Here is a 26,078-nt window from a genome sequence, read left to right as displayed (position 1 = left end):
ACTTTGCACACGCGTCAAACCTGGTGAAAATTTTCGTCTGATATAGGATTCAGAAGAGGGTGTGGCAAAATATCTCGACAGCGTCACCTATAATAAAAAAATCAACAGCACCAATACCTACAAAAAAGACTCTTGGAGCAAAATTCTAAACCCAACGGGAAGAAATTTTAATATTATGAGCAAATTTTGTGCAATTTTTGTCATTTCCATGCGTTGTATTTTAACAAACTCCTCCTAGAGATTTATTCAGATCAACACCAAATTTGGTATGCCTAATCTAAAGGCCTTTGCGATGTTAAATTGTGGAGATCTTCAGTTTTTGTTAAAGGGCATGTCCATGGCGCCATGACAAAGTCTGATGTCTCGCCACAGCAAGAGAAGTTGTTGTAACTCAGGCATAAAATGTTCAATCTTCTCCAAACTTCACATGTGTGATAAGAGTCCTGGCCTGAACATATCTGAAGGCCAATATTGCATTATAATGATAGCGCCACCTGCTGGCAACAGGAAGATTGACACATATATGGAATATACTTTGATATATTTCTCTTATATTGATGACTTTAAATGCTTTTTTCTCACCGTTCACCTTTTTACTACAGCCACTTGCTGCCGGTGAGCCCGGGTGCGAGGGCCCGTTCATCGCTGCTTGCAGCTTTGTTATTATATATTTTGCACAAAAACAAAAATAATATTATTCCTTAATGCAATAAACAAACCACTGTTCAAATCTTTGAGGTCAGTAGATTCATTAGATTTTTTTTAGAAATTAATTATTTGAAATGAAATGCATTCATTTCATCAAATGTGACATTTATAGTATAATTATAAAATAAAAAGATTTCTACTTCAAATAAATCCGGCACTGTTTATTTTGAACTTTCTATTCATCGAAATTAAATAATAATAATAATATATTACATTTTACACAAACACACACACACACACACAAACAACAACAAACAAACAAACAAAGAAGTCATAATAATCAGATATGTTTCTTGAGCAGAAAATCAGTATATTAAAATAATTTCTTACGGATCAGGTTTCACTAAAGACTAGAGTAATCACATCGCATCACAGGAATAAATTACATTTTAACATTTAGTTATATTAAATTGTAAAAATATTTCACTAATTATTCCTGTTTTTTGTTTGTGTGTTTGTTTGTTTTAAAAAATACAGCCTTGATGAGCAAAAGAGACTTATCTCAAAAACATTCAAAAATAGAAATTTTTCCAAACTTTGAACCTCAGGTTTTTTATTTTTATTTTTTTATTTAGTTATTTTTTTCTTTCACTGCATGGGTCTGGATATTGTGTTTTGTAGTTTAAGGCATCCAAAGACCAGGCTGACATGCACATTACAGTTCAGACATCTCAGCAATAGATCAGTAATTGAATAAAGACCTGCAAACCTCCAAACTCTCCTCATCTCTTCTGCTTCATCGTGGCATTTGTTTATACATCTATTGCTTGCCTTTGTTGCAAAACGTCAACGCAAAGTTCTTTTTGCAAGATCAGCTGATGGTTATGTGGTTAAGTTTGTCGTTTATGAGGACAGATGTTTTCGTTTGGACAGTGTTAGTTAGCGCACAGCTGGAGGGAGAGATGTTTAAAGGTAAGCTGAGGAAAGACCTGCTTTGATGAAGTTTACGCCCACTTTACCACGGACCAATATTCGATTCGTTGACGTTTTTGACGGTGTGGATAAATATAACCGTCTGTGTGCGCATTCAGATACACTCGTTCCCAAACACATCGACAGATTCAGAAGGACAGAAGTCGCTCTCCAGTATGTGTGAACTCAAGAAACAACTGAGCAGGGACTCGTACGGTTCCAAACCCTGGGAGAGTCTGGGCAGCCCGACGATGAGGTCTCCCACCTCCGGGCTTCCTCTGCTGGACCGGCTTTACAAGGACACCATGTTCCCGGTGCAGAACATGCCGATTCTGCAAAACTTGGTTTGGAAACGACCACAGGTGAGCCAAAGCGACAGCCCAGCCCAGCACACACCTCCGAGTCCCGAGAGCCAGAGCTGTGCTTTTCTCCGGCCATGGAGGTTCTAAAAACGACGTGGGGACGTTGGTTTGAAATGTTTCGACATTGAAAAGAAAAACCATGATTATAACCTTATGCCAAGGTTCCAAAAACGTTTCTTACAACTTTCTGGTACGTTTGTTTTCACCCAAAATATAGGCTAATGTTAGTGGAATGCTTATTTTTAATATTCTAAATTTCGTGCTTAAAATGTTATTTTAAGAATGTTATAAAAAAGTTTCTTAGAATGTTCATCAAGAACAAATAACAACATAAGGACGTTGAAAATGATATTCCGAGAACATTTTTTTCTCAACATTATAAGAACGTACATCAAACGGGCCTTTAAAAAGTTATTAGAATTATACATAAACATTAGCTACCTTAAGATATGCACTAATAAGAAGGATTTCGCCACTTATAATCAGCCTTAAACTGTTTCAATGCCATTCAAAGCAGGTGCTGTTTATTTTATGCAATAACAGTCTGAAGATTTGTTGTAGGTGCTAATATTTGTTTGTCCAAAAGTAAGACAATATAGCTTGGAATGTTTAAAGATGGCATGACATTTGACTTAAGTGTCCAAGGACTTTACAACATTATTCACAACATCATTTACAACATTATGCAACATTATTCTGATGGCATTTAGCATTTGTTTTGTTGGATCTTTTATTGCTTTAAGGTTTCATAATAGATCCTTTATATAAGTGAATATAATAAAACATGGTTTTTTTGTTTGTTTGTTTTTTTAAACGATGACATATTATTCCTATTCCTAAATATCCATTGATCGTAAAGTGACCTTTTGTACTTTCTCCTCTCTTTTCCAGGAGATCTGTAAGTTTCCTCAGTTTATTGCAGATGGAGCCACACGTATGGACATCTGCCAGGGAAAACTGAGTGAGAATTTGATTTTGAACAATTTAAACAATAAGAATTCACACTGAGAACAATACAGGTTCTTGTATAACACACTGTTTGTGCTTCATAAAAGCATCAAATGGCTTTAGTGTTTGCTGTAAATCAGTGGTTGATCACACAAAGCTAAACACATATAATACAGTGCAACACTTACCATTTCTCTTTTGTTATTAAGGTCAGAGGTTGTGAATCCAATCATACTCAATAGAATTTAGTTGCACATTGATCTATCACTTGGTAGAAGCTCATCAAATTAGACAATGATACCCTTATCCTCAAAAACATGAATAGAACTACACAAGATTTTGACCCAGAATCTGTTCAAAAAGGACAAAAAGTCTGATGACTTGAATATATATATAGTGAATATATTTGTTAAAAATACAGTACGTTTTTTTATATTATTATGTTTTTTATATTATATTTGTTTTCCATTTTAGTCTATTTGAAAATGTAATTTATTCCGGTGATCATAGCTGAATTTTCAGCATCATGGCTCTTTAATGTCTTCAGTATCACACAATCCTTCATAAATCAGTCCAATATAATGACTTGCTTTTCAGAAAAAACTTTTCTGATTATTATCAATTTTGAAAACAGTTTTTGCTACCCAACATTTTGTGGGAACTGTGATACAATACCATACAAAATTTTGGTTATACCATTTTTTTATCAAATAAATGTAACATTGTTTAGCAAAAGAGACTTTAATGTTCAGATCATTAAAAATCATAATTATTGCAAACTTTTGACCATATTTTGTTAATACGCAGTTAAAATGTTTGATTATGTTTTGTGTTAGGTCTCCATTTAATATTAAATGTTGAAAAGTAAAACCAAAAACAACCAAAGTAGCAGAGTAAACTTATTACACCACATAACTTTAGAATCATCTTTTAGAAGCAGATTTGACCTAAAACATGTTTGAACGGGTCTAATGTGCTTTAACTCTCTCTCTCTCTCTCTCAGATGACTGCTGGTTCTTGTCTGCGGTGGCGTCTCTTTCTCTCAACAATACTCTTCTGGATCAGGTCGTTCCCCCAGGACAAGACTTTCAGAGGGGATACAACGGCTGCTTCCGTTTTCGGGTTGGTACTGTATGTTACTGTACAGAATGAAGCAGTTGTGATGGGTTTAACGCTGTCTCTCTGTCTGTAGTTTTGGCAGTATGGTGAGTGGACTGAGGTGCAAATTGATGACCGCTTGCCGACAGAAAACGGTGAACTGGTCTATATGCGCTCCTCAAACAGAGAAGAATTCTGGAGTGCTCTACTGGAGAAAGCTTATGCCAAGTTAGTGGAATATTTTGGTGCAAATAAATGCCTGGATATCATATTTAAAGGAAAAATTCACACAAAAATTTACATTTGCTAAAACATTTACTCACCCTCAGGCCATCCGAGACGGAGATGAGTTTGTTTCTCCATCAGAGCAGATTTGGAGAAATGTAGCATTGCATCACTTGCTCACCAACCTATACTCTGCAGTGAATGGGTGCCGTCAGAATGAGAGTCCAAACATCTGATAAAAACATCACAATAATCCACAGCACTCCAGTCATTCAGTTAATGTCTTGTGAAACGAGAAGCTGCATGTTTGGGCATGTCATAGCTTCAGGATGAAATATGAGTCCTCTATACATAATAACGCTTCCTCGAGTGAAAAAGTTGTTATAGGATAGAAATCTGCACAGATCAAGCTCTTTTTTTTCACAGGAGAACGAGTAATTAAACATTAAGGACTTGTGTTTTTGCCAGAAGCGAAGATTTATACGTTTTAAAGTTTCGTACAAACATGCAGCTTTAAGCTTCACAATGTTTTAATCAACTGTTTGGACTCTCATTCTGACGGCACCCTTTCACTGCAGAGCATCCATTTCTACAAATCTGTTCTGCCTACATCTTGGAAGGTCTGAGGGTGAGCTCTGCATGCAAATAAACTGCTTCTGCTCAGATTATCCACTCCATCTCTTTCTTAGGCTAAAGGGTGGTTATACTGCTCTGGACATGGGTTTACCTCACGAGGCTCTGGCAGACATGACAGGTGGGATTACAGAGGGACTCCCGGTGCCATCGGACCCTCAAATACTGGACTCTCTCCTGCACCCGCTGCTGCAGAAAGGAGCTCTGGTCAACTGTGCTAACACAGAGGTACGCTCTCTTCACATGCATTATTAAAAGGAATTTCTCTCATCATTTATTCTCCCTCACATCATTTCAAACCTGTATGATGACTTGTGTGGAATACAAATAAAGATGTTTAGTAGAATGTTCATGCTGCTCCTGTTCAAACAGTGACAGTGAATAGAAAGCTTGAAATTCTGTAGACATTTAAACTCCAATAAAGTGTCACAGAATTACGCTACCATTACACTACCATTCAAAAGATTTTAATGATTCTGAACAATTCTGCTCACCGAAGCTCAAAATAAAGTAATATTGTGAAGTTTTACTACAGTTTAAAACAGTTTTCTATTACAAAATGTTTGAAAATGTAATTTATTCCTAGCTGAATTTTCATCATTGTCACATGATCTTCAGAAATCATTCTAAAATGCTGATTTGGTGCTCAAGAAACATTTCTGAATATTATTGATATACATTTTTGTTGAAACTGTCATGTCTATTTTTTCTGGATTCGTTGATGAATCGAAAGCTCAAAAGAACTACATTTATTCTAAATCTAAATATTTTGTTATTTTTATAAATTTAATCATTTATTAAAAATTAAATAAATAATTAAATATGTGTTTTGTTAATATTATAAATGTGTTTATTGTCACCTTTGATACATTTAATGTATCCTTGCTTGATGCAAGTATTCATTGCTTTGTGTCTGTGACAGCAGTTGAGAGTTCCAGGAAATGTGATTTTGTGGAAGTACAGTAATCTATTGTCTTGTCTCTCTGTCTTTGTGAAGGGTACCTTTGGGAAGAAAAATAAGTTTGAGATTGTGTACTACCATGCCTACACTATGACTGGCTTTGAGACGGTGAGAGGGGAAATTTTCCCTTGGGTGTTTTTTTCACTCTCTTTCATTATCAGACTGTCAAAGCAGCTCTTGATTTGTGTTTTGTGTCTTTAAAGCTCAGTGTTCCACCAGAGGGCACCATCTGCTTAAATAACAACACCTCTAGTATTGCTGAGTCCCAATTCACATACTTCAATCTGAAATATTTCTTAATATTATTATTTTTTTATTTTCAAGTTTTACTAGGTTTTTCTTTTCTTGCTTATGTAAAAGAGGAACATTTGATCATTTGATTATAGGAATGTTACTTTTGAATACTATGAAGCGTTTTTTAAAAGTTATAAATAATTATAAATAATAAATATAAATAATATTCTTAAAGCAAGGTTTTTGAAAAGTTCTTATAACTTTTTTTTTTAATTTGACTATATTCTCTCTTATTCTCAGAACAGCATTCTCTGTGCATCTTCTTTAAAGTGCCCTTATTATGGATTTTTGAAAATGACCTTTCATGCAGTGTGTAACATCTCTACGTGAATAAAAACATCCTGCAAAGTTTAAAATCTGAAGGTGCACGATGTAAAAAGTTATCGTCCCTCCAAAGAGTCGAGTCTGAATCATTGAAACGAGTCGTTTTTAAAACAAATTCCAAGCCGTTTCATGTTGACGACAACATGAAACATTAGCATATTGCCCGTCCACTTGTTGGTAAATTCATATTATAAGAGAATTAAAGTGTTTTATGACCTTGCATGCATGTCAAACCTGTTGTTGGGGACTCCCAAAACCAAAATACGAGGCTTTCATTACCTATAATTGGGGCACTTTAATTGATCTGTACTTGAGTTCTGAGAAACATTTTTGTAACCTTTAAGTAATGTTCTAATCGTGATAGGAAAACTGGACATTTTAATGTTTGTAGAATATAAAGTTCAAAAAACGTTGTGTTTAGGGTAAAATACATTTAATAGAATGTTGTAAGAATTTAGCATTTTAGAAAAACTTCAGAATAAGTTTTTTTATTCTAAATGTGTTACCTGAGTAGTAACTTTAAAAAAAAAAAAAAAAAAGAGAAAAGTTTCTTGAATGATAAATGTTTTCATGCTACTGTAACATTAATGACCAGATATCTTTTAACAAATGTTCTGTTAATGTTACTGGAAGAATGTTGGTTGATAACTTTTGAGAACCTTTTCAAGAAAATATGAGTTGTCCCACACAATGATGTATTTATCATAAATGGCTGATTTATTTTTATTGAAACAGCAGTATAGGCTAGTATTTCTCTCTTAGGTCATTGATAAAAATCCAAATAGCTGAAATGTTTTTGTCTAAAGGCCAGAATATATTCTCTTCTCAAGTAAGAGAAACACAGCAAATCCTGCAAACAGCACTGCTCTTCAGACTGAGTTTGCTTTCTGTCTGTCTCAGATCGCGACTACGAAAGGTCCGGTTCATCTGGTGCGGATCAGGAACCCGTGGGGTAACACTGAGTGGAATGGGCCTTGGAGTGACAACGGGTACAAAACACCTTATATAAATATGAAAGTGAATATATATATATACATACATTTATTTCAAGTAACAAACATGTTTTTTTTTTATAAAGTCTCTTATGCTCATCAAGGCTACATTGATTTGATTAAAAGTCCAGTAAAAACAGTAATATTGTAAAAGATTCTTACCGTTCAAGATTACTTTTCTATTTGAGCATATTGTAAAATTTAATTTATTCCTGTGATGCTCAGCATTGTTACAGTGTCACATAATCCTTCAGAAATCATTCAGGTGATTTAGAATATTGTTAGAATATAATGTGAAAAATACATTATCCTATCCTATCATATAGTGAAATATACTATACCCTTGATCCTATCCCCACACACCTATCCCCTTTAAGCTTCTTCTTCAGTCATACCTTCACTTACTCACATTATCAACTCCTCTCTTCACTCTAGTACATTTACCTCAGCATTTAAGCAGGATCAGGTAAGCCCACTGCTTAAGAAACCATCTCTAAATCAAGCACTTCTAGAAAACCGGTATCCCTTCTTCCATTCATTGCAAAGACACTTGAGTGAGTTGTGTTCAACCAACTCTCTATGTTCCTTGTACAGAACAACCTCCTGGACCGCAACCAATCTGGCTTCAAAAGTGGCCACTCAACTGAGACTGCTCTGCTCTCGGTTACTGAAGCCCTGCGACTAGCAAGAGCAGCTTCAATATCCTTAGTACTCATCTTACTGGACCTGTCTGCTGCTTTTGACACCGTTAATCACCAGATTCTCCTGTCCACCCTCAGAAAGATCTCTGGAACCGCACTCCTGTGGTTTAAGTCCTACCTCTCAGACAGATCCTTCAGCATGTCTTGGAGGGGTGGAGTTTCTAAGTCACAATTTCTTGCTACTGGGGTTCCTCAAGGCTCAGTACTTGGACCACTTCTCTTCTCCATCAACATGACGTCATTAGGATCTGTCATTCAGAAGCATGGCTTTTCTTATCACTGCTATGCTAATGACACTCAACTCTAATTTTCATTCCAACCAGATGATCCGATGGTAGCTGCTCACATTTCAGCCTGTCTGAGTGACATTTCTAGCTGGATGAATGACCATCACCTTCAGTTCAACCTTACTAAGACAGAACTGCTGGTGATTCCAGCTAACCCATCGTTTCATCACAACTTCTCTATACAGCTGGGTTCGTCAACCATTACTCCTTTTCTGGACAGCCAGAAACCTAGAATTTGCGATGGATCATCAATTAAGCTTGACAGAACATATTGCTACAATTACAACATTAGGAAGATTAGTCCCTTTCTGTTAGAGCAAGCCACCCAACTTTTTGTCCAAGCTCTTGTTCTCTCCAGACTGGACTATTGTAATGCTCTCCTGGCGGGCCTTTCTGCATGTACTATCAAGCCTCTGCAATTGATCCAGAATGCAACAGCGAGGGTTGTCTTCAATGAGCCAAAAAAAGCTCACATTACTCCTCTCCTCATCAGGTTACACTGGCTACCAGTAGCTGCTCACATTAAGATCAAGGTACTGATGCTTGCCTACAAGCCGACCACTGGCACGGCACCAATATACCTAAACCCATTAGTTCAAACTTATGTGCCCTCCAGAAACTTGCGTTCTGCAAGTGAATGACGCCTTGTGGTGCCATCCCAAAGAGGTTCATAATCACTCTCACGGACCTTTTCCTGGACTGTGGCCAGCTGGTGGAATGACCTTCTAATCTTAATTCGAACAGCTGAGTCTTTACTTATTTTTTTTAAAAACATCTAAAGACTCATCTTTTTCGCCAGCACTTGACCAACTAATACTGGCACTTGCAGTTTCTTGTGTTTCCTGTTCCTGGAATAAAAAAGAAACATAGCTATGGGTTCTATACTAGACTAATTGAGACTTGTCATGGCACTTGTATACTGTTGTTTTTCTCTCGTTGGTATGATTGCTTCTATTGTTGTCATTTGTAAGTCACTTTGGATAAAAGCCTCTGCTAAATGATTACATGTAAATGTAATGTTAATTTGCGACTCAAGAAACGTTTCTGATTATTATCAATGTTAAAAACAGTTGTGCTGCTGAATATTTTTGTGGAAACCCTAATCTGTTCAGGGTTCTTTGATGAATAGTAAGTTCACAAGAATGGCATTTATTTGAAACAGAAATCATTTGTAACATTAAAAATTTATTTACTGTCACTTTTTATCAGCTGAACGCATCCTTTATTTAACTATATTTTGGGCATATAGTTGTCCTCAGACCTCTACAAAATTCAAAATGATTTAAATATTACATTTAGATAAAGTGCAAAAAGACGTTTGATAAATATAAAACAAATGTTTGTTGCTTAATGATGAGTTTAGGAAAGAGTGGAATGATGTGAGCGCTGAAGAGCAGCGGCGTGTGGAGAGAGTCCAGCAAAAAGACGGGGAATTCTGGTGAGACGGTTTTCTCTCTATTCTGATTGGCTGATTCATATTCAGGCTCTTCTTTGATTGGTTTAGATGGCAGATGCATCTTCATCGTTTTCTTTTTGCCCATCAGGATGACTCCGGAAGATTTCTGCCGGAACTTTTCTGTGATAGAGATTTGTCATTTGAGCGAAGTTACACTGAGTGAGAGCAGAGTCATAAAGCCCTGGAAATTTACTTTGTATCACGGACGCTGGATTCCTCGGCAAGGTACGTGAGCATCACTGTTCACACTCATACACAAATATCATACAGCTTCAACAGTAGAACTTGTCAGTCACTGTATTATACTCACATGTGTGTGTTTGTAGGGCCTCCTCAGTACAGTCTGAACCTGCTGGAGGAGGACAAAATCTCCATCTCCGGAGATCCTGAAAAACAGTGCTCATTCCTGCTGGCGCTCATGCAGAAACACACTCGTAAGACAGGAGGGCCGTACAACACCGCGCTGCTCATATACAAGGTTTTACAACTCTGCTTTCTAAGTGTGTATTATTATACAAGCTGCAATCTGATTGGTTGGATGGTTAAAGGTTCTCAGACGGCTACAATGAACACTTCAAAGCAATGTTGTCCTACTGTGGTTGAGATAGTTTTTCTATTCATTATTTTTTATTTAAATTCTAGTTGCGTTTTTGTCGTTTATTTTCAGTTATTTTAGTACATCAAGTTAAACTAAATGGACATGAGGAATGTGGAACTTTTTTTAAGTAAAGGGATATTTTAGGGTTTTAGTTAATTATAACCACCTTGCTTCAGAAGATGAACTAGTCACTGTATTATGTAACATATTATATATAATTTATTATATATTATGTATTGTACTGGTTAGAAAGAAGAACTATAGTATATTTGTATATAATATCTATATAATATTATTTAAATAAAATATATGAATGTATGAAAAAAGGAATATATGCGTAAAGGAAAAATGAAATAAAAATAATAATTTCTGAGCTCATGATGTGAAGATTTGAGCATGTTAGTGTCTCTATCTGATAGTGTGTGTGTGTGTGTTTGTGTGTGTGTGTGTGTGTGTGTGTGTGTGTGTGTGTGTGTGTGTGTGTGTGTGTGTGTGTGTGTGTGTGGTGTGTGTGTGATCAGGCCCCATCCGATCGTGATTTCCTCTCCTCTCGAGACTTGGCGCAGTTAACCCCGGAGCGCCGCATGGCTGTAATGCAGCGCCGGGAGCTGGTGTATCGCGATCGCCTGCCACCCGGTCGTTACATCATCGTTCCCCACACAGAGAACAGGAGGGGGGGAGAATTCATTCTGAGAGTCCTGACTGAGAAAGGAAACCAAACCATGTAAGTGATGCTCACCAACATGCTGGAAAATCCCAAACAAGATCTCTATAACATCTTGTTTGACAGCAGTGGAATTAAATATAGAGCAAACCATGGGTGTTTATTCTGAGAAACAGAGCCAGTAATCTAATACACATAACTAATATTTTCTCAGTATTTTCCAATATTTTCTGCTGCAGTGTTATTTCAGTGTTACTTAATTATTACTCAAATTTTTTCATATTAAAAATAACATTTGAATTATTTATATATATATATATATATATATATATATATATATATATATATATATATATATATATATATATATATATATATTTTTATTAAATGATATGACTGCTTCAACACTAACTGTGTTATTGAAACCACACTTTCTTTCTTTGCGTGAACATTTGGGCATCATTACACAAATATTTCCACACAGTGATGTAGACATGTGGGGCGTGTTTAAACAAGGTGTTTTAGAGGGGCGTGGCAGTCTTAACTTTGTTAAAAAGAATATCTCTTTGGATTTGAGACTTTAGTCTTTGCAACTTTACAGATCTTCTTTATGCACCAAGAGCTTGTAACACTCCAAAGAGAAAGAAAAAATTGAAATCGCATCATATGACCCTTTAATGTTACTACTTTTTTCAGAGAACATTCAAAGGTATACTCAGTGTTTTAAAACGTGGACTGTATGAACGTTCGGTGAAAATTCAGAAATGATGTTTTCATAACTTGGTGTGGGATCGTTGCTTTTTCTTTGTTTTAACATCATAAACTGCTACAGTACAAATGTCAGTATGTATGTTGTTTTTGTGTGTTTGCAGAGCTGTTGAGACACCAGCAGTAGAAGACGAACACTCGATTACACCGGTAAAATAGAGAAGTTGATGTAGCTTTGAACATTTGTAAGCACTGAGTCCATTTAATTGTTGGGTTTAATTGTTTCTGCCTGTGTGTTTGTGTGTGTAGCCAATGTCTCCACGTCTCGCAGGTCTGCTGTCTATAAATGAAGTGGGAGATCTCTTTGTGAAACACTGTGGCAAGGTAAAAACACACATTACTTGCAAACTTTTGAATTTGTGTATGTATTTTTAGAGTTCATATGTAGCTCTTATGTCATATGCGTGTGACTGTTAACAGTGTTGTACGTGTTGTCTGTAGGAGCCTTATTGTACCCCTTCAGATCTGTATAACATGCTGACTGAAGCCATTGCCAAAGGAAGTGAGAACATGTTTATTCACAAGCTGTTTTTCTTCTGTCCATTTCTTTTTTTTCTACATTTGCATTTTAATGGTAAACGTGGTTTGCAGGAGAAGTTGTCATAACTGTGTGGTGCTAATGCATTTCTTTTCATTAGTTCTGCTAGCAGAGTTAAAAACCACTGAGGAAGTGAGTTGGATGATATTGTTTCTGTTTCTCGTTTTGTGGTCGGTCAGTCTTTGCAGGTAGCGAGAAGCAGCTGAGTTTGGAGCACTGCAAGAGCTTCGTGGTGCTCATGGATGTATCCTGCATAACTAGTGCACTACTGATATACACTGTCCTAACAAACACACTGGTTAGTGTGCATGGACCCACAAGAGAAATAGATAAACCGCTAAACATTGAATTTAACCCTTTCATGCATGAATTATGATAACCTCAGTCAGGATTTTTTTCCTATGTGTTTTTATTGCTCTTAGGGCATGAAAAACAAGAATTGATTTTTATTTTATTTTTTTACAAATTTTTCAAAGAGATCTTCAGATGTCCACTTGAGTGGACAGCATGCGGTTGGTTTAAACTGAAGATATACTGTATTAAATATAAGACAATAATCAAACAGATAAAGTATGTGAATTTAACAAACTAATCAATGCAATTATATCAAATAATATGAAAACTATAAAATATATGCAAAAAATATAAATGCAAAATATTGCAATGGCTTCATACAACTTCATACAAGTTGCACTTCGCGTATCTATGATATCAGAACACGAGGACGTGATTCCATCAGAATTTTCTACAGCCTGTCAAGGTACAACTGTGGAAACCACTCAGATGCTCCCTCCAGTGCACCAGAGTATGGAGATTTACCCTTATTAGCTGATAATTATGATTATGTTCAAGATGGACGTGCACATTTCTATCATAGCCCTCCTCTGAGAAAACCTAGCGATACGTTTTTTCAATCTCATCTGAAATGATCAGTGTTGGGGGTAACGCATTACAAGTAACATGCATAACCCATTCAGATTACTTTTTTGATGTTACAAGTAAAGTAATGTGTTACAAGTAACATGCATTACCTAATCAGATTACTTTTTGATCTAACACGTAATTAACTACAAGTAATGTGCATTACCTAATAATCAGATTACTTTTTGATGTAACGAGTAAAGAAACGCATTACAAGTAACATGCATTACGTAATCAGATTACTTTTTGATGTTATGAGTAAAAAAACGCATTACAATAACGCACATTACATAATCAGATTACTTTTTGATGTTATGAGTAAAGAAACGCATTAAAAGTAACATGCATTACGTAATCAGATTACTTTTTGATGTTATTAGTAAAAAAACGCATTACAATAACATGCATTATAAAATCAGATTACTTTTTGATCTAACAAGTAAAGTAATGCAGTATAAGTGTCATACATTATGTAATCACATGACTTTTTTCGATGTCAATGAAAATTACATTCTAATAATACAAATACATTTATTTACAGTAGAAAAAGTCAATGCATATTAAGTTTTTAAGTTTTAAATTTCAAAAACAATATTCACATTATAATTATGAATTGTAGCTGAAATATAGCCATTGCATGCATGACGTCCACTACAGTGGACATGTGATTAATCAGAGTTTTCTCTCAATCTAAAATCAAAACTTGGAAAATTTTACTGTGATATGACTCATTAGATATTGCTTTATGCTGCAAGGGTCTGACTGACCCTTGGCCATCTTGGTTTGGAGGGGGAAAAAATCGAAACACAAAGGCTTGCCACTTGGTTGCAATTTATAGGATGATGCACCAGGGTCCAATGAAGAGATTGATGTGCAACTTTGCCATAAAAACCCGTGCAAATTCAAGAAAATGCTTTTTTAATAGCTGTCCACTGTAGTGACCACTATGCGTGAAAGGGTTAAATGCCTAAATGTTTAAGAATGCTTGGCTATTCTTTAATAGCATGCTTGCATACTTTCCCATACAATTTCTGCTGTATGCAGTATAAAGATTTTCCCTTTGCAGATGGCATAAATTGTGCAATGTAAAACGAGTGTGGTAAAATCTAGAATTTCTAGTGTGATGAATCTTCTAGCATTAATATCAGTTTTGATTCATTTTGATTTTATTAAAATGCTGCATTTATTTGAACAGAAATACAGTAGAATTGTGAAATATTATTACAATTTAAAATAACTATTTTGTTTAATTGTAATATATTGTAATATATTATTGTCCAGTCTTAAGTGTCGCATGATCTTCAGAAATCATTCTAATATGCCGATTTGCTCCTCAAGAAACATTTCTGATTATTATCAATATTGAAAACAGTTGTGTAATCTGAAATACTGAAGATCATGTGACACTGAAGACTGGAGTAATAATGCTGTAAATTCAGCTTTGATCACAGGAATAAACTACATTTTATATTATATTGGCATTGAAAACATTTATTTGTAATAAATTGTAAAAATATTTCGCAATTTTACTGTTTTTATTTAGATTTCTTTCAAAAACATGAAAAATTCCAAGATTTTGACCGGTAGTGTAACATGCAACAGTTTTTTTCACATTCTATTTCTAAGACAAGTATGGTGTGTGTTATGCGAAATATATGTGAGTATTTCATTCTCATCATAGCGGATGTGTGTCTCAGTAACTGCAGGTGGATGTGGGTGGGTGTGGTATTTTATGGTGTGTTTCACAAGAATGTATTGGGTGGAGATTGGAATGTTACCTTAACAGCTCCAATCAGAGCCAAGGAAAGGGACAACTCGACTTGATGGAGTTTCAGGCATTGTGGGAACAACTCTGGGAGTGGACGGTGAGGACATTTGGCAGTTTGTAGTATTTTAATTTAATTTAATTAATTTAATTTAATTTTGCACTTACGGTGTGTTTGGTTATGGTCAGGATGAGACTGTAGAAGGTGAAGCAGTGCATTTTCATGTCACATGACTGATTGCATCATATGGTGCATTCAAGTTCACAAAGATCATCTATGAGATGAAATAGTGGGAAACATTTAAAATTATATAGAAATATATATATATATATATATATATATATATATATATATATACAGTAAAAAAAATAATATATATATATATATATACAGTAATATATATATATATATATATATATATATATATATATATATATATATATATATATATACAGTAATATATATATATATATATATATATATATATATATTATTTAAATTTTCATTTATTATTTTATAGTAAATAACATGTAACTGTTGCTTCACAGCATGGGGTTAATATTCATGACTACATCTTAGATCTAATAAAGATTGGATTCTGTGATTATTCACCCATCTGTCTGTGTTTTTATAGGGTATTTTTATGACATTCGACAAAAACAAGAACCAGGTGCTGGATTATCATGAAATCCCACCCGCTCTGACAGCAGCAGGTGAAACCCATGACACACACACACACACACACAAATGCAAGTATGAGCATGAACACACACCCTGTACATGAAAATGCATTCATTGACGCAACACTTATTGAGAATGAAAACACACACACACCCAGCTGTCAGGAGAGAAACCTGTTCATTCATCTGCTGTCGTGCTGAAGATCAGGTTGATCTGAGCTCGTCTGCTCTGGTCTAGGTATATCGGTGGATGATTTCATAATGCAGCTGATTGTCCTGCGCTACACGGAGACAGGTGGTAAAGTCAGCTTCCCGGGATTCCTCTTCCTGCTCACCAAACTGAACTTCATGATACGTAAGAGAACACACAAATCAAAGTCAAATCAAAGTCAAATCAAAGTACTTTTTTCTGTTTTGTTTGGACCACAATGAAAAAATGAGCAGGATATACCTTATTCCAGGATATCCTACAGCATTATTAGAGTTCATTTAAACGAAAACCATAAAACAACTTTTGTTCAAATAGAAAAAAAACTTTTTTTAATTTTATTTCATCAAGTTGCCAACCTTTCGCATTTTTAATTCAGTATACAATAATAAAAATAAATGTAATAAAAGTTCGAATAAAAATAAGGACTAAAACGTTAACTAAAATGAAAACAAAATATGAAAAATAAAAAACTGTACACTTTAAATGTACACTGTCAGAAATGTTTTAGTCGTCCTACTGGCGGGGTGGGCGAATACACACACACACAATTTTAATACATATTAGTAATAATAATAATCATTTATATCTACCTATCTATCTTCATATATGTTTTTGTTTGCAGGCGAGTTTCAGGCATGTGATGCGACAGGGAAGGGAGTGATTTCAGTCAACTTCAGAAAGGTAAAAACATGATACACATGAGAGTGTTGAGTCCTCTTTACACACACACACACACACACACACACACACTCACTCAATATTTCATCCTCTGAACCTCTCTGATGTTTAACTTGGCTGACCAGTCCTCTTTAGTTCTTAACCATCTTTATGCAACATGACTGACAGATATTGCGTGAATCAGAGCTTGAAATCTACAATCTTGTGAAAAATGTGATTCATTAAATGTGCACCATTTTAACATTTTCTCTTGATTTGTAGTTCCTGAAAATGACCATGTACAACTGATTCCAGACCAGCTGCAAGGAAACAGCTCTATATAAACAGATTGTTCCTGGAGTGGAAGCTGATTGGTCAATACAGCGTTACAATTAAGCTACAATACAAAAAATTGTGTATTAATAGATATGACAAAGAACACAGCTACTTTATATGTATCACTGCACAGCACTTGTAGAGATCTACTGTTAACCTTTATATGTTTACTGCTTTTACTGCTTCTAGTGGACAGATGCCAACTAATGAATCTGCTTAATAAAAATTCGATTTTTAAAAAAAATTGGTGAAATATCTTTCTTAGTATCCGCAATAAAATTAATTTTGATCGTTTTATTTTGACATTTTTTATATTATAATTTTGTTTTATAACTATTTTACAGTTTAGCACTATAAATGATAAATAAATATTTAAAAACATTTCATTATAGCAAAATTATAATAATGTTCAATAATATATATTCTGACATAATAAAAAATATGACATATTCTAACTAAAATAGTATTTTTAACATTTATGTTATGTAACACTATTTTTAAGTTGGTATAATATTTTTATTAGCATAACAACATAAAAAATTAATAATTAGATTTTTTCATAGAATTTTTTTATTTGATATTCTTATTCAAAATTACAATTTTATCGTGTAATTTAAACAGATTTTGTATTATGAATTATATTTTATACGAATGATACCAATCATAAATAATACATCTGACAAAAGTAATACAATTAAAACAATAACAATTAAATAATTTATAATTAGAAATCATTCTATTTTGATATTTTTAATAATAAATAATCATAGAAATAATAAATAATATATATTCTGACATTTTTCAGGTCTTTTTGTTTAACTAAACCAATGTTCCTCATTTAGGTCGTATGAATACTTCTAATTTTTGAATGTGTTGTTCCTCTTGTCTCTGGAGCCATGTGCTGTTAATATTTATTACAGTGGGAACTTCTGAGAGCATGCATGAGCGGCAAATATGCCAGATAATAAATTATGTGTAGACCGGATCAGTTCAGGATTCTTATATAAGCTTCGGGTCTGTAAAATATCCCAGCTATGATTTTAAACATGAGGCTGCTTTGAAATGCAAACATTAAATGATTCAAATAAGCGAATGATTTGTATTTGAATCTTATGGATAATAGAGGAGATGATATTAAAGATAAAGCTCAGTATCAATCCTTGTGTTTGAGGTGATGCTCTTTAATACTCTGGATTTGGGTGTCATGAACAATGTAAACAGCAGCGTATGGCTGATGCGCTCATCTGTCTGATGTTGACCCACTTCACGTCCCCTTTGACAGACGCCATGAAATATTAATGCTAGGATTAAGCAGCTTATAGCTGGCAGAGAACCAGACTAGTTTGACCACAATAAATTCAAGTTATAAACATTCATGCTGTTTTCAACAAATAATGTGTGCTATTAAAACTGTATAGAGTTGAATTCAGATGAAGGCTAGAAAAACAACGCAACCGGCTGGTGAGTGTTTCGTGGAAAGTGTATGAATAATACATCAACTCTTTCTGTTTGTGTGAGTGTGTAAACTTAGAAGATACAGGTTACACTGATACACTGTACAAGACAAAAACACATTTTCTATTCACTTTGCTTTTAATTACATTTTCATATAGTAACAAATTGAATTATATTTTATACATGAAAGAAAAAAAGAAAGAAAAATGAATTTTGTAATATATTGAACAATAAAAAGCTAATACAATTTGGTATGAATATATTTATATATTTTAATAATAGAAAGAGATAGCTCAGTAGAAACCATCATGGTAATATATAAAATATGTTTAATTAAATTATAATCTAACATATTTAGTAAAATATGTAACTAAATAAATTAATAGTAACCAAGAATAATAATAGTTTTATATTAATAATTTGAAACCACTAGTGAAAAAACAAGTGGAATAGACAGAAAGACAGACTTTCGTAATATATCAAACATATTCAATTGTAAAGTAATAAATTTCATATATAATTATAGGCATATGTAAAATATGTAACTAAATAAATAGAAAAATCTAGTGAAATTTGTTAGTAATATAATGTAAGCAATATTTTAATAATACAAACATACATTCATATATAATATACACATTTATATATAGCTTGTGAACATTTATTATTTTAAAATTAAATTTAAATTAAATTAAATTAAATTTAAGATTAAATTTATGCATTTAGCAGACGCTTTTGTCCAAAGCGACTTACAGTGCATTCAGGCTATACATTTTTAACACACACACACACACACACACACACATATGAAATGCAATTTATTTATACACATACAGTGCAGTTCAACGTTTCTTAAATCTCTTCCTAAAAAAACTTTCAGATTTGTAATAGATATTAATTATCATATTTTCAAACCTCTGAACCCCACTGTGAATATTTTAATATAACAGCCACAAATTCACATTTTCAATTTAAAACCACTACCCCCGACGAGATTAGCCAATCGCAGAAGCCCATCCCGCTCGTGGGTAGAGCTAAAATCGGATATCTGCTGAATAAGTAAAACTGGTCTTTTAAATATTCATGAGTTTTCTGGGCCTACTACCTCCTCCCCTCCTCCTCAGTGGGAGCGGCGCGTCTCTGCTACTCCATTTTTGTCAGACGGGTGGAGGAACGCACTCTCGGCGAGGAGACTGTCAGCGGCAGCGGACACTTCATACAGAGCGACTCAGGCTTCGAGAGCAGTTACTGCAGCCGGGTTTCTTTTGGTTTCCGTTTAGGAAAAGTCTTTACAGTGTTCTCAGGTGTCTGACATGGTAGATTACCACGCCGCTAATAATCAATCTTTATATTCAGCGGGCGAACAGCAGACATACATGGAGCAAGAGAACGATTGGGACCGGGGCATACTGCTGGACCCGGCCTGGGAGAAACAGCAGCGGAAGGTAAGAGCTTCTGAAAGCCCGGGGGCCTGTGCAATGAAATATTTGCGCGTTTAACACGCTTTAGTCGTCTCATTTTCGCTAGTCTGTTTTTATACGCGCTTAGAACAGCAGCGCGCTTCGAATGTTACAATGTTTCGCGGGTTTCGAATGTTTCAGTGTTACAATGTTTCAGGCGCGTGTGCGTGAGTGAGTGATGCATTGTAACGGCTGAACCTGTTTTACTCGAGCGAGTCTCATTCGCTGCTACTGCCTTTTTCCTTTTCCCTTTCCCCTCTGTTCGTTCTCAAAGCGACATTTAGACTCCTAGTTACAGCCATACATCCGGATTTAAAATGGCAGTTGCTAGATATCACGGCACGGGAGCTTAAAATAGCTGCAAAAATGCTGTTTTTGAAGTTGATCTGCTGTTCTGGAGAGGAAAGATAAGCTAAAAAGAATTAAAATGAATGTATGAGGCGCGTTCTCCTTATGAATCCACTCTGGTGTTTATGTGGAAAACCTGATTGATAGTGAGTGAGTGTTCTAGTGTTTTATGCACAATAATTATGGCAAGGAATATTGAGGAATGCTCAAAGGGCTGAATGACGTTTTTGGGTGTGTGTCTTTTGGGGCAAAGACAGGTTTGACTGATTTGCATTTTTGGTGTGACAGACAGCTATTGGAGAGAGTTTGAGAAAGGAAGGTCAAAGTTTGATAGGAAAAATAATTATTAACCCACCAGAGCCCCTACACACACACACACACACACACACACACACACATGTACATATGCAAATAAAAAAACAAACATATATATATATATATATATATATATATATATATACACATATGTATACATACATATACAGACACAGTCCCCGGCCTTCAGACCCCAGAGGTGTGACGGACCCATAAATGGGGCATTTATTTGAGAAAGTCAAGTGGAGGAGGATAGTTGCTCAACTATTGGCTCTTTTTATACTTGCTTCGTTACACTTGCAAAGCCAAATATCTAGATATCTAGAAAGCAGAGTGGCCTTCCAATATGTACACTGTGGATTTCAGCTGCTAAAATGAATTTAAACCACATTGCAGATGTCATGCATAAAATATCTTTACATCTTGACAGATATCAGTGAATAGTTGACACATCTGTGTCTTTGACTTTACTAGCACAAAAAGGTCAGGAGAGTGACCCACACTTTTTTAGCCAATCAGAAATGCCCACCACCTTGGAGCTATCTGATTGGCTTACACATTTTTGGAATGTTGGGTTTTAGAGATCAGGTTTGTGGTTGGGTTGATCTAAATAGTTATTGTAAAATGATGTTTCAGCTCAGGAATTTCTATTCCGGTGTTTGTAAGGATGAATATTACACACAGACCAAAGTTCACTAGTGAATACTAAACCAACGCATCCTTGTTAAAACCCCACACTGAGTTTCATTACGGTCTCCACGCACCGTTGCCAGTTTCCACTCAACCGAAACAAGGCGTGTGGAATTATCCCTAAGTCATCCCCTTATTCGTGACAGACATGACATTACTCCCCAACAAATGCCAAACGCCCTGTAACTGGCTAAGACTTGCCTCTCTGCTCCACCCAAAATGTCTGAAAGGTCACTGAAGTGTTTCATTCTCTATTGAACAGCCTGTTTGGGAGTTATAAAGCTGGGCAGATATGAATTGAAATAAGACGCAGTGATTTAACCAGCTTTGTTCTTGTTGTGTAGATAAGCGCGTATAAATCCAGTAGTAGACCTCTGGAAAGCAAAAACTCAACTTTGTGCCCTACAGGACAGTAAAGATACATAGTCCAAGTGTGTTTTGCTGCAAAGGTTTTCTACAACCCGAATTCCAGAAAAGTTGGGACGTTTTTTAAATTTTAATAAAATGAAAACTAAAAGACTTTCAAATCACTTGAGCCAATATTTTATTCACAATAGAACATAGATAACATAGCAAATGTTTAAACTGAGAAAGTTTACGATTTTATGCACAAAATGAGCTCATTTCAATTTTGATTTCTGCTACAGGTCTCAAAATAGTTGGGACGGGGCATGTTTACCATGGTGTAGCATCTCCTTTTCTATTCAAAACAGTTTGAAGACGTCTGGGCATTGAGGCTATGAGTTGCTGGAGTTTTGCTGTTGGAATTTGGTCCCATTCTTGCCTTATATAGATTTCCAGCTGCTGAAGAGTTCGTGGTCGTCTTTGACGTATTTTTCGTTTAATGATGCGCCAAATGTTCTCTATAGGTGAAAGATCTGGACTGCAGGCAGGCCAGGTTAGCACCCGGACTCTTCTATGACGAAGCCATGCTGTTGTTATAGCTGCAGTATGTGGTTTTGCATTGTCCTGCTGAAATAAACAAGGCCTTCCCTGAAATAGATGTTGTTTGGAGGGAAGCATATGTTGCTCTAAAACCTTTATATACCTTTCAGCATTCACAGAGCCTTCCAAAACATGCAAGCTGCCCATACCGTATGCACTTATGCACCCCCATACCATCAGAGATGCTGGCTTTTGAACTGAACGCTGATAACATGCTGGAAGGTCTCCCTCCTCTTTAGCCCGGAGGACACGGCGTCCGTGATTTCCAACAAGAATGTCAAATTTGAACTCGTCTGACCATAAAACACTATTCCACTTTGAAATAGTCCATTTTAAATGAGCCTTGGCCCACAGGACACGACGGCGCTTCTGGACCATGTTCACATATGGCTTCCTTTTTGCATGATAGAGCTTTAGTTGGCATCTGCTGATGGCACGGCGGATTGTGTTTACCGACAGTGGTTTCTGAAAGTATTCCTGGGCCCATTTAGTAATGTCATTGACACAATCATGCCGATGAGTGATGCAGTGTCGTCTGAGAGCCCGAAGACCACGGGCATCCAATAAAGGTCTCCGGCCTTGTCCCTTACGCACAGAGATTTCTCCAGTTTCTCTGAATCTTTTGATGATGCTATGCACTGTAGATGATGAGATTTGCAAAGCCTTTGCAATTTGACGTTGAGGAACATTGTTTTTAAAGTTTTCCACAATTTTTTTACGCAGTCTTTCACAGATTGGAGAGCCTCTGTCCATCTTTACTTCTGAGAGACTCTGCTTCTCTAAGACAAAGCTTTTATAGCTAATCATGTTACAGACCTGATATCAATTAACTTAATTAATCACTAGATGTTCTCCCAGCTGAATCTTTTCAAAACTGCTTGCTTTTTTAGCCATTTGTTGCCCCCGTGCCAACTTTTTTGAGACCTGTAGCAGGCATTAAATTTTAAATGAGCTAATTAAGTGGATAAAAGTGTCAAATTTCTCAGTTTAAACATTTGCTATGTTATCTATGTTCTATTGTGAATAAAATATTGGCTCATGTGATTTGAAATTCCTTTAGTTTTCATTTTATTAAAATTTAAAAAACGTCCCAACTTTTCCGGAATTCGGGTTGTAGATGATAACTTCATATTTAGTACATCGGCGACTGCCATAGGTTGAGAACTTTAAGGACATTTCTGGTAGTAATACCATGGCACTTTATATCACAGGGATTTTCTTTTTCTTCAATTAATCTTGAATTCCGTATAGTTTCCAACAATTTCCAGTAGTCTCTTCTGTTTCTGTATTGCCATCAAACACTTCCAGATGTTTATGATGAGCATAGCTGAAGATTATAAACAGATGTTTTGACTCTAAATTCGGACAGGGTTATTTAATTAACTAAAAAGAAACCCACAGAAATGTTTACTAAAATAAACTACAACAACTACAAATAACATGATGCACTATAATAACTGACTATATACATAAAAACAAACATGCACAAATTAATAAAGCCTTTAACAAAAACTAAAATAAAAATAGTCAATACAACATTTTTAAAAATATCAATTAATTCAAACTAAAAAGAACTATTAGAATATCAATTTTATCTTAACATGGCACTGAATATTGATAAACTGCATTCTAATCTGCCACCAAATTGTCATGTTGCTTAGCAACAGTAACAGACTATAATACTCTGTACTATAAATGTCTATTGTGACTATTTAAATAAATGCAAATATAAAAGGTCTTTTATTGCATTGAAGTTGCCATTAAAATAATAAACCACTCAAGGCTGTGTTTTAGTGATTTTTTTTCCCCACAGTTGAAGACTTAAGGGTATAGTATTTAGACCCCTTACGTGTAATAAATTCACTTTTTGTACAGACTCAGGTGGATTATAGCACCGTTAGGGGTGCTCCAGAGGAACAGTAATGCAGGCCAAATAAAAACCTGCTTGAAGGTGTTTGGTAGTGAGTTTGGCTCTGTATAAAGATATATCTCGCTCTATCTTTGTATTTCATCATGTCTGTTTAAAGTGTTACAGAACTGAAGCCATCACAGCAGCAAGTGTAATCGAATCGCATGCTACTAGAATGTACATCGACTAGACTGCAGACTAGACTCGAGCTGCTGATCCAGAGGTCGTTCCTCAATAAAACAGTGGAATTAATTCTCAAAAGTTCAACACATTGACTCCATTCCAAAACCTAGTGAGTTGCAGTCCTGTCTACTGGCTAAATAGATGGTTGTCTTCTCGGGCAACATGTTAACTAAAAGGTAACCTCAAAAGTGTTCCACAAAAAAGTAACCTAATAAATGACACATTTGGAGCGCTCTACAAAGGTCGCAACATGTACAAAAAGTATCTTACAAATGCACTGCAAAAAGTTGTAAATAAGGAGTACTGGACTCTTTCAGTCACATCATCAAAGTTTCATTCAGTGTGTTAATTGTCGTTTCTTTGTAATTATTTCAGAAATTTAATAGCAATTTATGAGGGAAATAGTTTCAAAGTAAATGCTACACCAAATATTTTTTTCAATCTCAACACGTTGATTTAGTGTTTGCATTTTCTTGTCGTTAAATTAACAATTAGGGAGTCTAATATGTAAAAACAAAATGCACAACAAAATATTGGGTAAAATATTCCATTTGTAGTTAGTGAACTTTTTGTTAATTAGTTTTCATATTGCATGAAATAATATTTATAATCAACAATAATGTTTGGTTTAAAAAAAGAATTGTGCACATTTCAGTGCATTATGGGGTCAAAATTTCAAGAAAGTAATTTTATTCTTTAATGCCATGTGACCTGGTCCTTGCGATTTCACTTTGAAGCTGGATGGAAGGAAAGTCATTTTTTCATGCATTTCATGTGAAGTTTCGTAGGTAAGAAGTCTGTTTAATACTAAATGCATTCAGCAGCTAAATGTGACTGGGGTCTGCAGGGTCCAAAGAAGAGACTTTTATGTGTGGTTATTTGTTTTAGCTGGCTGTGTTTGGTGTGGCAGACGGTGTCTTGCGGTATCACAGTAGCCCTGCCTCAGGGTCGTGTCGCTCTGTGACTGCGTGAGTCTGTGTGTTTAGATGCGTTTGATTGGACTCATTGACTGCGTTCGGTGACAGTGCGGTTTCTATCTGGACTCAGTGATTGCAGCTTGTGTTCCGATAAGCAGCCGCCCACCACTTCTGAAAGGATTCCCAGTATGCATTGCCACAGGCTTGTTGAAAAATGAATTGAAGGATAGAGTTTGAGTTGAGAAATGACAATTGCAATTACAGTCAAAACAGAAATGCATCAATCTAATTTGAAATGAACTATTTGAGTGTGTATTTTTGTTGGCCAGTCCTGAAGTTTGCATGAATTTTGTTTCTTCAACAAAAAACCAGTAAAAAATTTTAACTAGCTTTTGGATTTCTGCAGAAAATAAGCTCTGCGACTGACAAAAGTTTGATTCTTACATGTTTAGTTCATGATAAAGATGAATGTACACAATTTTAAGCCTAAAAAAAATCATCAGAACTCGGAAGTAAAAAGAAAAACCTAAATGTCAGTCCTTAAAACATTTCCCCTCAAAGTTTGAATAGTTTGCAAGAGCACAATTAAACCGTAAAATCAACTAGTGAGTAGATGAGTTCACCTGTTCAGTGTGGTTGAATGTTTTTAATGTAACCTTTATCAGGCGCCTTTTTCAAGACAAGCTTTAAAAAAATCACAAGTTGCACTGATGCATTTTATCTTTTTAGAATAAAATGTGAAAATCTTGTGATTGTGTTTCAGCCATGTCACTAAAACCAGAGATGTATAGTAACGAAGTAGAACTACTTCACTAC

The 26,078-nt window shown here is 35.2% G+C and overlaps 2 protein-coding genes across 3 annotated transcripts in view; both read left to right on the top strand.

Annotated features, from left to right (window-relative positions):
• Positions 1–1,628: 1,628 nt before the first annotated feature.
• LOC132107707 (calpain-1 catalytic subunit-like) lies at positions 1,629–17,284 on the top strand. The gene is made up of 20 exons (XM_059513861.1): positions 1,629–1,982; positions 2,874–2,943; positions 3,934–4,052; positions 4,123–4,256; positions 4,943–5,114; positions 5,884–5,955; positions 7,366–7,454; positions 9,809–9,883; positions 9,990–10,126; positions 10,228–10,379; positions 11,021–11,223; positions 12,036–12,081; positions 12,181–12,255; positions 12,373–12,433; positions 12,649–12,713; positions 15,187–15,255; positions 15,791–15,869; positions 16,075–16,191; positions 16,670–16,728; positions 16,987–17,284. Exons 1-20 carry the CDS (start codon positions 1,797–1,799, stop codon positions 17,011–17,013), a joined length of 2,007 nt encoding a protein of 668 aa, XP_059369844.1. The 5' UTR covers positions 1,629–1,796; the 3' UTR covers positions 17,014–17,284.
• Positions 17,285–19,610: 2,326 nt separating this feature from the next.
• Positions 19,611–26,078, top strand: part of LOC132107719 (alpha-actinin-4-like) — a 50,056-nt gene continuing 43,588 nt past the window's right edge. For both annotated transcript variants that reach the window (XM_059513877.1, XM_059513878.1), the window contains exon 1: positions 19,611–19,940. In XM_059513877.1, coding sequence (XP_059369860.1) covers positions 19,809–19,940 — 132 coding nt within the window. In that variant the 5' untranslated portion in view covers positions 19,611–19,808. The remainder of the gene's footprint in view (positions 19,941–26,078) is intronic.

Source organism: Carassius carassius, chromosome 28, assembly GCF_963082965.1.
Source record: "Carassius carassius chromosome 28, fCarCar2.1, whole genome shotgun sequence".
NCBI classification, from domain to species: Eukaryota; Metazoa; Chordata; class Actinopteri; order Cypriniformes; family Cyprinidae; genus Carassius; species Carassius carassius.
Note: the sequence above shows the minus strand (reverse complement) of the source record. Positions and strands in the feature narration are given on the sequence as shown.

Bases quoted from the DNA above. Each gene is read 5' to 3' on its own strand.
- LOC132107707 (XM_059513861.1), top strand. From the start codon at position 1,797: ATGTGTGAACTCAAGAAACAACTGAGCAGGGACTCGTACGGTTCCAAA. The intron at 1,983-2,873 runs GTGAGCCAAAGC...TCTCTTTTCCAG, and splicing joins TGGTTTGGAAACGACCACAG to GAGATCTGTAAGTTTCCTCA. The intron at 16,729-16,986 runs GTAAAAACATGA...CTTGATTTGTAG, and splicing joins TTTCAGTCAACTTCAGAAAG to TTCCTGAAAATGACCATGTA.